Source organism: Anopheles gambiae, chromosome X, assembly GCF_943734735.2.
Source record: "Anopheles gambiae chromosome X, idAnoGambNW_F1_1, whole genome shotgun sequence".
NCBI lineage: Eukaryota > Metazoa > Arthropoda > Insecta > Diptera > Culicidae > Anopheles > Anopheles gambiae.
Genome location: NC_064600.1, coordinates 7,331,666 through 7,343,451, shown reverse-complemented (window position 1 = coordinate 7,343,451; position 11,786 = coordinate 7,331,666). Strand labels below are relative to the sequence as shown.

General features: G+C 52.0%; 1 protein-coding gene across 2 annotated transcripts; it reads left to right on the top strand.

Moving 5' to 3' along the window:
* Window positions 1-473: 473 nt before the first annotated feature.
* On the top strand, window positions 474-11,522 carry LOC5666791 (RNA-binding protein FUS). Of its 2 annotated transcripts, none has more exons than XM_061644753.1 (4): window positions 474-1,323; window positions 5,152-7,175; window positions 7,304-7,542; window positions 8,568-11,522. In XM_061644753.1, the coding sequence occupies exons 2-4, from the start codon at window positions 5,270-5,272 to the stop codon at window positions 9,006-9,008; spliced, it is 2,586 nt and encodes an 861-aa protein (XP_061500737.1). In that variant the 5' UTR covers window positions 474-1,323; window positions 5,152-5,269; the 3' UTR covers window positions 9,009-11,522. The 2 variants fall into 2 exon arrangements, with proteins under 2 accessions (XP_061500737.1, XP_061500732.1); XM_061644748.1 differs by having other exon boundaries at window positions 474-1,574.
* Window positions 11,523-11,786: the final 264 nt, after the last annotated feature.

Sequence of the window (11,786 nt, the reverse complement as noted above, 5' to 3'; positions counted from 1 at the left end):
ATGTGTAGAAGGATAATGGAGGAGCCGTTATAACGACGAGCTATACGAGTTGTACGGCGAACTCACTGTCGTGCAGCGTATAAAGCTCGCAAAAACAATTTTTTTTTTGATTTTGAGCTCGTTACAAAATTTTGACTAAAGCTCAAAAAAGTGACAAAAGCTCACGTTTTGAAAAATTTGTCAGCATTTTATCACTCTCATGGCCTTTCGCCTAAACGTGTTGCTTTACTTTTTCTTATTCTAGTGACCAACGATATCTATCAACAATGCACCTGTCGAGCACGCGTGCATTGTTCTGTGTGCGCGCCGCTAAAATGCTGCTTGGGGAAAGGGTTCGCCCAACACTGTGACAGCGGCTGGAGAACCGAACCGGGCAGTATCTACCCACCCACAGGTGCGACGCACCGACAGGGCAACTCAAGCAGGAGAGAGAAAAAGAGAGAGCCGTACAATGGCCACGGCCCGGCTGATGCGGATGGTCCGTGCGCATCCGAACAACCGGGCAGACCGACCATCTCCAAGACGCCGTCTCCCAGGGGCAGAGGCTCATCCGTCTACTCTTTCCGCCGGAGCGTAGAGACCGAAATTAACCGTTTCGCGTATTAAAACGTACCGGACCGAAAGCGAGCGAGAAAGTTAAGGAACGGCCACACACAGAGCAAAACAACGAACGAAGCGTGATCGACCAGCCCGAAGCCGACGCCAGCGCGAGGTTGTCTGTGAAGTGCGGCCGTATCGCCTCCCTCCCCTCCTCGCCCGAGCCGTTACTGGTGTGGTGTGTTCCCTTGCGCGCTTTCACCGCGAGTGCTGTGCCCCACCGTGGCCATTCGTCGCCGTTTTGCTGCCGTTAGGCGTGCGAGAATAGCCTTGCGCCTTTCTTCGCTTCGAGCCCTAAAACGCACATACTTGCACACAAACACATCAGAAAAAGGATTGCCACCGCCGTCGTCGTCCTCAACCCCCTGATCAGCAGCATCGGTTGTGTGTGTTTTTGTGGGGCGGGAAGAAGTAAAGCATTTTCGCAGGAGCAGCGCGGTCTGTGACACTACACGCACGCCGGCGGCTCGGTCGGAGAGACACACATCGTCGCTCGCCATCACTCGGTGCCGAAGGGCGCACACACACGCGCTCGGCGACTTCCGGCTTCAGGTGCCAGTCCCACCCCCCCCCCCCCCCCCCTCTACACCTCGCACGCACACAGACGCAACGCCGACCGACACAGGAGAGCGGAAGCAGTCGGACACGGACGACTCTAGCAGCAGCAGCAGTGGACGAGACGTAACGCTCGCGCACCGGAAAAGCAACGCCACAGCAGCCGCCCGGGTACTTCTTTTGTGTTACCGTTTCTTTGCCCGTTTCTCCCGGCACTCCCGGAGCAGCAGCAGCAGCTTCCTTTAAGGCGAACGTTTCTTCGTTCATTCACGCATCTCTCGCAACGCGCGCGTGTTGGTGTGTGTGTGTGTGTGTACGCGCAGTGGTGAGCGCTCCGTCGAAGGGTTTTTCAGTAGTGCCCGGCCATCATCCTCATCATCTTCATCATCCACCATCAGCGGCAGGCAGCAAGGCATCAGCAGGTCAGTGAACCATCCAAGTGTGCGTGTGCGTGTACTGTGAAGAAGAAGAACAAACTCATCCATCCCTGAAATATCGGCTCGGCACGGCTGCTCTTCTCCACCACCTCGCGACATTTCCGGCGGTGGAGGCGCAAACAATGGGGCGGCGCGCGTACAATATACGCGTTATTTTAAAACAAAAAAAAAACCAAAGAGGCAAACACATCGCCATTCCAACAAGGGGGGTGGAGGTGGCGCATGTGTGTGTGTGTGTGTGTGTATGTGGGTGGGTTGGGGGTAAATGTGTGGGAAGTCGGTGGGATTCGTTCATTAAAAAAGCCTACGCTTTTCCCTTTCATTACCTTCACAAAGGTGGAAGAGGGGGGAAGGAGAACGAAAAGATGATGAAAAAGTTGCCCTTTTTAGCTCCCTTCTCCCCGCCTGCCCTTCTGAAACGAATCCAGCCATTTTATTCCTCAGTGTGTGTGTGTGTGCGCTCTCTCTGTGCCAATCTGGGCGTCCCCTGATAGCGGGCGGAGGGCAGGCGGTGCGTCCCGCACACCACCACGAGAGACGCATGTGCGGCAGCTTATTCTTTTTTTTTTTTTGTTATCCAACGGACATTGTGTCCCGAATTAAGAATTTTCCTTTTTTTATTAAAATGGTGGAAAATGGGGAGAAATGGAAATGGCCCGTTTTCCACGACCACGCCAGCGGGGAGTGATGGGGAGGCGAGGTGCCGCACACACACACACAATACCAACCAGCAAGCGGCAGCTTTTTGCACATGTGTGCGGAGAGCGGTTTTTGCAGGTTAGGTTTTCTATGGCTGTGGCCTGCCAAAGGTGTGTAGCGCAACACACCACCACCACTACCATGACCAGCAGCACCAGGTGCGCTTTGTTTGGCATAGGGTGTAAAGGGAATGCGGCGGAGAGGGGCACAGGTACAGGAGGCTTCTCTTTTTGTTCTTGTGCTGCAAACATAAAGGCAAGGACTTTGTGTCAGTGTTTGTGTGTGGTGCGTTTTTTTTGTTGTTGTTGGCATTAACACATCCAAACACGCAAAGAAAAGAGCCCTTTTTGTGTGCGTCCTGTATGTGTGTGTGTGTTCTTTGTGTATGTAGAGTGCGAGACGCATTGAACGGGTTTGCGCTTAAAACATACACACACGTACGAAATGAAACAATGCGTAAATGTAGATCGCTTCCCAATGGGCAAGTTCACCCCCCCCCCCCCCCCCCCCCTATAACGAGAAGAACAAACGCACGTACACACCATTAAAATTAAACCGTTCTAACCGTGTGTGTGTGTGTGTGTGAGAGTGTGGTCGCGCGTTTTCTTGCGGTAAATCCACACACACACACACGCGCACACACAATCCGCCCTCGGCCCTCCTCAACGGTGTGGTGTGCGGAGGCGCGCTACCACACACACACACAAATAGCAAGAAAACATGTCGGCGGGCAAGAAGAAAAAAAAGCAATGCAGACAAGAATTGAAAAGCAAACGGAAAATGCTCTTCGCCTGCTACACGGCACTTCCGGTGCTGCACACCCACCACCACACACAGCAAGCATGTAAAACCCCGGCCGGCAGTCCGTGGGGGGCGGCACACACGTTTGATGAATCAGCCTCCCGAATGCAGCCGGAAAAGTTCGACCACCCCGGGTGTGGTGTGGCCGGGAAACCAATTTTTCCATCGCGCCGCGCGCACAGTGTGCGCCACGATGGCGTCCGCCGCCAGAGCACGCAGCAGACATTTCTTTTGTTTTAAACCTGGTAAAATTCTAAACCGGTTCCGCTGCATGGATGGCGCTGGCCAACAATGAAGGACACAAAGCACTCACTCACTCAGCAGAACGCACATTTGCTGCGACTGGTTTCTTGGCTTGATAAAAACCAGCAAAAAAAAAAAAGAAATTAAAAGGACTACACCACGACGACCTTCACTGTTCCATTAATGGCGACACGAGCGCGGGACACAACCTTGACCCGTGGTGCACAAAGAAGAGTTCCAATTTAGGACTGGGGCTGGGAGCAGTGGTAGGTGCCTGTTGGAGAGCTATCCCCCCGCCCGTTCCCTGGATGGGCTTGAATGGGCCGACGCTTTAAGAAAGAGCGCGGGACCAAACAACAGCAACGAAAATAGGAAGAAGATGCATTGGTGTGCAGTGGGCTGCAATTAGCTTATCGTGTTGCCGCCAGACAGACAACTTCCCGAATGAACGTAGCGAAGGAATGGATTTTACGTTGTTTCTTTCGTTTTTTATTACAAAAAAAAAAAACAAATTTGTCGGAAGCAATTTAAACCTTCTTGAAATATTGGAAGAACCAGTATTTCTTCCAATTTCCTCTAATTTTGAGCTGATTGCTAATTTTAACCTAATTGCGGAGATTTTTACATTGCTTAAAAGCCCAAGAAAACATTCATTTCTGCTGTCCAGACAAATTATAGACTTGTTTGTGTCATTTTCAATAATAATGACTTAGAGTGCATCCACGACTCCGATCCAACTCCGGCTATGTTAGTTCGGCTCTGACTCCGGAAAAATCCGAAAATTCCGGAATCCATCCGGAGTCGGAGTCATCTGGAGACGTCCGGGCTCGTTCTGAGTCGTCTGTAGTTGTTTGGAGTAGTGCTGGGTAAATCTGATTCAGATTCACAAGTCTGAAGAAATCTTTGAAATGATTCAATAAATCTGAATCTCGGTTGCAAAGATGCAAGAATATCCAAAGATTCATGAATTTCAAAAGATTCACATACCTCAAAAGATTCACGAATCTCTAGGAACTCTTGAATTTCAAGGGATGCATACATCTCCAAAGATTCCTAGAGCTTGAGCAGCTCAGTATTCTTCTTCTTGGCGTAACCACAAGTACCACGCAGTCGGATAGTTTGGTTTGTTGCGGGGAGACGGTCCATGCGAGGCTTGAATCCACGACGGGCGTTTTGTTAGGTGGGATCGTGCAAATACAATATTTTGAAAATGATACATCGCTAGAGATTCATGAATCCCTGGAGATTTATGAATTTTAATGAATCTTTGAACATTTATTTATCTTTTGAGATTCATGAATCATTGGAGATTTATGAATCTTTAGAGATTCATGAATCTTTGAAGAGTTGATACGAGATTCGAATCACTCATCACTGTAAGATTCATATGAATGAATCTCAACGAGAGATTCGTGAAACCCAAGACTAGTTTGGGGTCTTCTGGAGTCGGAGTTGTCCGATTCCGGTCAAATCCGAACGACTCTGGACAACTCCGAATGATTCCGACTCCGAACGACTCCAGCCGACTCCAGACCACTCCGTACGACTCCGGCTCCAAACGACTCCGGAATACTCCGGACGACTGCGGGCTATTGCGGACGATTCCGATAAACTCTGGATAAAGCTGGGCGGACCTACCTTCCGGAGTCGGTTCCGAATATATCGGAGTCGGATCCACTCCGGAATTTTGCCAACTTTACCCATCACTAATTCTAACCCTCTTGCCGTTTAAGTCGCATGTGTTCCTTAGAGACCCGCCACATCCACACAATGTTTTAATGCCTCATTTTTTCATCTACATTCTCCTCTCTCGTTCCAGGACTCTCCCTGTAATCCTTCCCGTGCCCGTCAAACACAACAAGCATCCGTAAAGCGCTCTCCCCCGAAGCTCTCTCTCTCGCTCACACGCAACAACCGCACCGTCGGGCGCAACAACCATGGTGATGGATGCGCAGCCCTCGCCGCAAAATGTCGGCCGCGAGTTCGTCCGCCAGTACTACACGCTGCTGAACAAAGCGCCCGACTTTCTGCACCGGTTCTACAACAACTCGTCGAGCTTCGTGCACGGCGGGCTGGACGCGAAGAGCCAGGAGGCGACGCTCGTGATCGGCCAGAAGCAGATACAGAGCAAGATCCAGCAGCTCAACTTCCGCGACTGCCACGCCAAGATTAGCCAGGTCGACTCGCAGGCCACGCTCGGCAACGGAGTGGTGGTGCAGGTGACCGGCGAGCTGTCGAACGATGGGCAGCCGATGCGCCGCTTCACGCAAACGTTCGTGCTGGCGGCCCAGTCGCCGAAGAAGTACTACGTGCACAACGACATCTTCCGCTACCAGGACGTGTACACGGACGACGAGCTGGATGAGGCGGGCGACCGGGCGAACGGCACGGACGAGGACGGTCTGCACGGAGCTGATGGGGTTGGCGGGGTCGATGCGGGAGCGCTGGGAGCGGACGGGCAGCCGCTCGGGGTCGGCGCGGGCCCACCGGGTGCCCTCGCGACGCCCGCCGGTCTCGTCGGGGCGGGTGGTGGTGTGCACGGTCATCCGGCGGGCCAGCCGGGCCAGGTGCTCGGGGCGCAGACGGCCCCACAGGCCGCCCTGTACTACCCGTCGACCGTGATCGGCTCGGCCGGTACCGGGCTGCTGCCGGGCGTGACGCCGGGCTATGGTGCACCGCCGTCCGCTGCAGCCGCCGTCGCCGCCGCCCAAAACCAACCCGCTTCCCAGCAGCAGCAGCAGCAGCAGCAATCGACGCAGCAGGTGCCGCCGCAGCAGCAGCCGGCCCAGCAGCAGCAGCAGCTGAACGGACTGCACGAGAGCCTGCTGAAGAGTGTGGGTGGTGGGGCAACCGATGCGGGCGGTTCGGCCGCGGCCGCCGTCGCCGCCGTGCTGCTCTCGTCGTCCACCGTCGACCCGCAGGGGCTCAAGTCGAAGCTCGATCAAACGCCAATGGGAGTGCCTTCCCATCTGCTGCCCGGTCAGCAGCAGCAGCAGCCACATCAATCCCAGCTAAATCAAACTCAACCACCAGCAACCAATCAACTCGGGCTGGGCCAGTCGCAACAGCCGCTGCCAGTCCAGCCGCAAGCAACCCAGCAGCAGCAGCAGCAGAACCGCCACCAGCCGTCCGAGGGCGATACGCTGAGCATGGGCGATGCGAGCGCGACCCCGGCTGGCGGCGACGAACTTGGCCACGATCTGGAAAAGAAGCAGCAGTCGCATAAATCCCATCAGCAGCATTCGCACTCACAGCAGCTGCACTCAAAGCAGCAGCAGGGAGGAGTGGCCGGCTTCGGTAAGCAACAGCAGCAGCCACAGCAGCAGCCGCCCGTCTCGCTCGAACCGAAGACGTACGCCAACCTGGTCAAGTCGGGCGTTAGCGCTGGCGCACCGTTGAGCTTTGCCTCGGCGATGCAGTCGTCGCTGAGCTCGCACACCACCTCGGCGCAGTCGGGCGGGCACTCGCAGCAGCAGCAGCAACAGCTACAGCAACAGCAGCAGCAGCAAACGCAACAGTCGTCGCACCAGCACTCGAGCTACAGCACGGGAGGCAACCGACAGCAGCAGCAGCAGCAGCGTGACATTCTCTCGCCAGCCCCGGCCGGCGGTGCTTCCACCAACGGCAGCGTTCTCGGCGGCGGCGTTGGCAACAAGTACGGCTCCGACCGGCAGGACGATCGGGGCACGCTCGGCAACGGCGGCATGTCTCAGCAGCGATCTCAGCAGCAGCGGTCCATCCGCAGCAACGGCACGAGCAGTAACTCGATGGGCGGCGGTGGCCTGCGACAGCAAGACAACCGACAGTCCTCCTACTCGCGGCAAAACTACAATGATAACGAAGGTACGATACACGAGGATGGCTACCACACACACACACACACACACACACACACAATACCGAAACAATTATCTCTTAAATACCTTAAATTTGACCGTTTGAAGTACATTTTACCTCCCCTTCTTTCGCAGATCGTCGTCAGGGATCGTCTGCACAGTTCGGTGACAACCACCAGCTGTTCCTGGGCAACATCCCGCACCACGCCACGGAGGAGGAGCTGAAGACGCTGTTCAGCAAGTTCGGTACCGTCGTCGATCTGCGCATTATGTCGAAATCGGTCCAAAAAATGCCGGGCGTCCGTACACCGCCCCACTACGGATTCATCACGTACGAGGATCCCGCCTCGGTGCAGAACTGTCTCGCCAACATGGTAATTTTTTTCCTTTTTTGTCGCTTTATTTGTGTTGTTCTCAGTGCTGCAATATGTCATGAGCATCACGTGATGATCACCACCGAAAACAATCAATATATCCGTGGTAGCTTGATATTCATTGCTGATACTCAATGAAAGTGTGTAAAGACATGCCGAACGCGTCAGCCGGCGCAAGCATAATCATGACTTTTTTATGGTTGTGAATAGTGCTGCCAAATGCCACCGTTTCAGTCACCAACACTCATGACTGAAACGAAGCTCAAACCAGCTCACGTACACAACTGTGATCATCAAGGATGAGACTCAAACAGTTGGTGACATTTTTTGTAGCACCCAAATCTTGGTCAGTCACTTGGTCATGACATTTTTTTCCATATGATAAGCACATCATTCTTGGAATATACTTAGTGTGTGGTCCCAACCAACAAAATGAGCATGCTTTCTCGCTGTGTCTGCTTAACAAACAGTGCAAGAAAGCATGCTTAATTTGTTGCTTGGAACCACTCGCACGTACCGCATATCTTGCATGACTATCGTGATGATCACCGACTGAAAATGTCGCGACCAAGAGATGGGTGCTAAACAAAATGTCATCAAACATGTGATTGATCGACCAACTGTTTGAATCTCACCGCTGATCATCACATTAGAGCTCGTGACGCTGAAATGATTTTGTTTCAGTCGGAATTTGTCATGACAATGACATTTTGCAGAACTGATTACATTGAAAAAAAAAAGTCACGACAAAGTGACTGATCAATCGCTGGTTGCTATAATGTCACCAAGTCACACCAACTGTTTTAGACTATCACCTATGATCATCACAATTGAGTACGTGACGCTGACATCGAATTTGTTTCCGTCAGAATTTTGTATGACATTGACACTGAAATTTTGTGCAGCGCAGATTGGGCCTTTTGAATACTTTTGTGCGCCAAAATCTGTCGGTTGTTATCCATTTCCAATCCAATGCATTTCCTGCCCTTGCTAATTCGCTGTTTCATTTTGTTTTCCTCCCACAGCCACTCTACTTCCCGGAGAATTCGCCCGACGGCCACAAGCTGAACGTGGAGGAGAAGAAAACGCGCGTCCGCGGCCCGGGCGAAGGCGGCAGTGGCCGCATGGGCAGCGGCGGCGGTGGAATGGGCAACGCCAACTCGAACGGTCCACGGTCGGGCGGCGGTGCCGGCTCGGGCCAATCGCGGCCACCCGGCGGCCAGGGCGTTGGCGCCTCTAACCGAGGCGGCCAGGGTGGCGGTGGTGGCGGTGGTGCCGGCGGTCAGCGCAGTATGGGCGGTGGCAATGTCGGCGGTGGCGGCGGCGGCAGCGGCGGTGGTAACCGGGGCAGCGGCGGTGGCAGCTACGGCCAGCGCTCCGACCGGGGCAACAACGTCGGCAACGGGCAGCGATCGGTTGGCAACGGCAATGCCATCAGCAACCGGGGCTTCGGCTCGGGCTACTAAAACCGGACCGCCGGTCTGACCAGGGGAGAGGGGGGGGGGGGGGGGGGGGGGATGTTTGGTGGCAGCCGGCTCGTAGATCTCTCGCTCTCTCTCCCCCTCTCTCTCTTCTAGGGGTGTGTTTCCAGGGGCTTGTAGAACAGGGAGTTGAATCACCAAGCGCCACCCTTTCCCGAGTGCTGGCTGGGAGGGTGGGAGAGAATTCGATGCTGTGACGTGAACAGGCGGAACAATAGAGCCGCGGAAAGACGTTTTGGTTTATTGTGCGCTCACACTCCTCCCCTCCACCCCGCTCTAACCGCCGTCTATCGAGCACACACTGTTTATCAAACTTCAGCAGCGAACACGTCGAACTGCCTCCGGGCACAACACATTTCGAGTTTCGGTGGTGGCGTGACTGTGGTGACATCTTTCTTTGGAGTTGTTACTCTGCCAACACCGCCCAACACCCCCCAATGGCATCAACACCCACACAGCAACACCGGAGAAGAGCTTTCGGTCGGATGATTCTTTCCATAAGCAATCGTGTTTTGTATAGAAGAAAAGGGCTTATTTTGCTGGGATTCCCCTTTTAAAAGACTATTCGTGTTCCCCCCCCCCCCCCCTCTCTCTTTCTCATTCTTTCTGTAACACAATCACCCCTTGTTTTTGAGCACCACGTGCGTGGCTTGTCTGTGACTTGAACCACGTGGTGTCCAGACAAAGTGTGTGGAACTGAACTGAAACTAGTAAGCTAACGGGCTCAAACCCCGTAGTGCTAAACCACTGTGCGAACAAATTCAAAAGCTACCAAATAACACACACAAAACAAACACAAAGCCTGCAAATTACGCAGGCAGAAAACCATTCTCTCTTCCCCCCATCATTTTGTTCTTCCCCCCTTTGTTTTGCTCCCGACAGCTACTTTGAGTCCGAACTGTGACACTGAAACCAACCTAAAATGCTGCTTCCTTCCCGGGGGTCGGTGCAATTGTGCGGAAAAAAAGTATAGGAATAAAAACAGACACACCGAAACGCAAAACAGAGAAAAAACAAATAAGAGCTATAGAAACTATAATTACTTGTAGATCCTGCGAATGACGATTTAGGCAGAGACTTGCACAGATGAGGGCTAAAGTGAGATGGAGAGAGAGAGAAAGAGAGACAGAGTGAGTGAGAGACGAAAAGCAAGAGCATAAACAGTAAGATAAACCTATACTAAAAACACAACAAAAAAAACACAACCGTCAAGTAGTAATGTGTAAAGAAGGGCGCTCTACTTTTCCGGCCTGCTAAGAAAAGAAAATAAGTGTAGAATGATGTAACACAGGATATGCAGGGCTGGCTTTTTCTAGGAAAAAGTGAAACACATACGCCTGGTATTTGCCACCCCCCCCCCCCCCCCCCCCCACCCACTCCTTGTTCCACTCGCAACGCACCCCACACTGAAGCGTGACACGCGCGGCGGAGCCTTCGCGTACATACGCACCCGCACAGGTGCCCTGTTCCCGGGAGAGACAAGCAAGTGCATTTCGCCACTGTGTTGTGTCTCTCCTCTCTGCGGCCGAATTGCTGTGGGTGGTACAGTTTGCCCCGTCGTCGTGCGCCCGTGTGTGGAGGTGGGTGATGCTGATAAAGGACGCTGCCAGACTGCCAGCGGCCGTTTGCTTCGGGGTTTTCCGTTGAAGAGTTTTGTTTTCCTTTTCTTCTAAATTTCTTCCCTCTGCGCGGGAAAAGAAAACAACACAGATCGCTGCAAAGAAAGCCACACAGTGGAAGAGGCAGAGAGAGAGAGAGAGAGAGAGAGAGAGAGAGAGAGAGAGAGAGAGAGAGAGAGAGAGAGAGAGATGAAGAGTGCTCTAGGAAAACAAAAACAGACATATAGAATAACAGCAGGCAACTTTTCTATTTCTTTCTATATTTTCTTTCATTATGGCAGTGTAAAGTAAACCACAAAAGAAACGTGAAAACAAACTACATTACAAGTAAACCTGGGAACCGAGGCGGCCCCTTCCGACTGGTACCATTGTGAAGAAATGTAACAAACAAAAACAGAAACAAACGGAAAGTAACAAAAAAAAACAAAAGCAACAAACAGAAACTTACAAACAAAAAAAAAGAACAAAACAAAAGTGACAAACAGAAGGTAACAGAAACTAAAGAGAAAGGCAAATACTAAATAGTTCTTACTTAATTTTCTTAACCCCTTTTTTGTGTGCAGTATAATCGAGCCGAGGATCGCGAAAGAAGATTGATAGGGCAGAACAAACAAACGCAGAAACCCACAAACACACACACATACACACATAGAACCCAGGGTACGATTAAAAGATGAAAGAAAAAAAAACGAAGATTATCTCGATACTTAACATTAAGTTAAACGCAGACTAAACATTGTGGAAATAGTTTGATCAATTGTGTAGTAGTATCAGTGAATATTAAGTTATAAATGTGTTTTTTTATACTATATGCTAGTATTTCGCCTTTTCCGGCTAAGCGAATAAATGATGGGATTAATAGTAATACCTGCTGATTTAACGGTGTTGAGCGTGTTGATCCATGTTTCATTTCAAGTAGTAGTGGAAATATCAATATTTGGGCGAGAAATATAAAATGTCCCACTTGCCAGGTAAAGAAGGGGCGTGCTCCAGGATCGGTTTAGGTTCGGGATATTGGTCCCAGGATGAGTATGCTTGGTTTCAACTCCAGTGCAAGGCGCCAATTTCCACAACCAGGACTGATTTAGATTCGGGTTTGGTTCTAGGATTGCTATAAGCATATAGAAGTGTCCAAGAATCGAAT

What these genes read in the sequence shown, in the direction of transcription:
- LOC5666791 (XM_061644753.1), top strand. Translation starts at nt 5,270, where the DNA reads ATGGTGATGGATGCGCAGCCCTCGCCGCAAAATGTCGGCCGCGAGTTC. An exon ending in AAACTACAATGATAACGAAG is followed by an intron (nt 7,176 to 7,303) that starts GTACGATACACG and finishes CTTCTTTCGCAG; the next exon opens with ATCGTCGTCAGGGATCGTCT. An exon ending in AGAACTGTCTCGCCAACATG is followed by an intron (nt 7,543 to 8,567) that starts GTAATTTTTTTC and finishes TTCCTCCCACAG; the next exon opens with CCACTCTACTTCCCGGAGAA.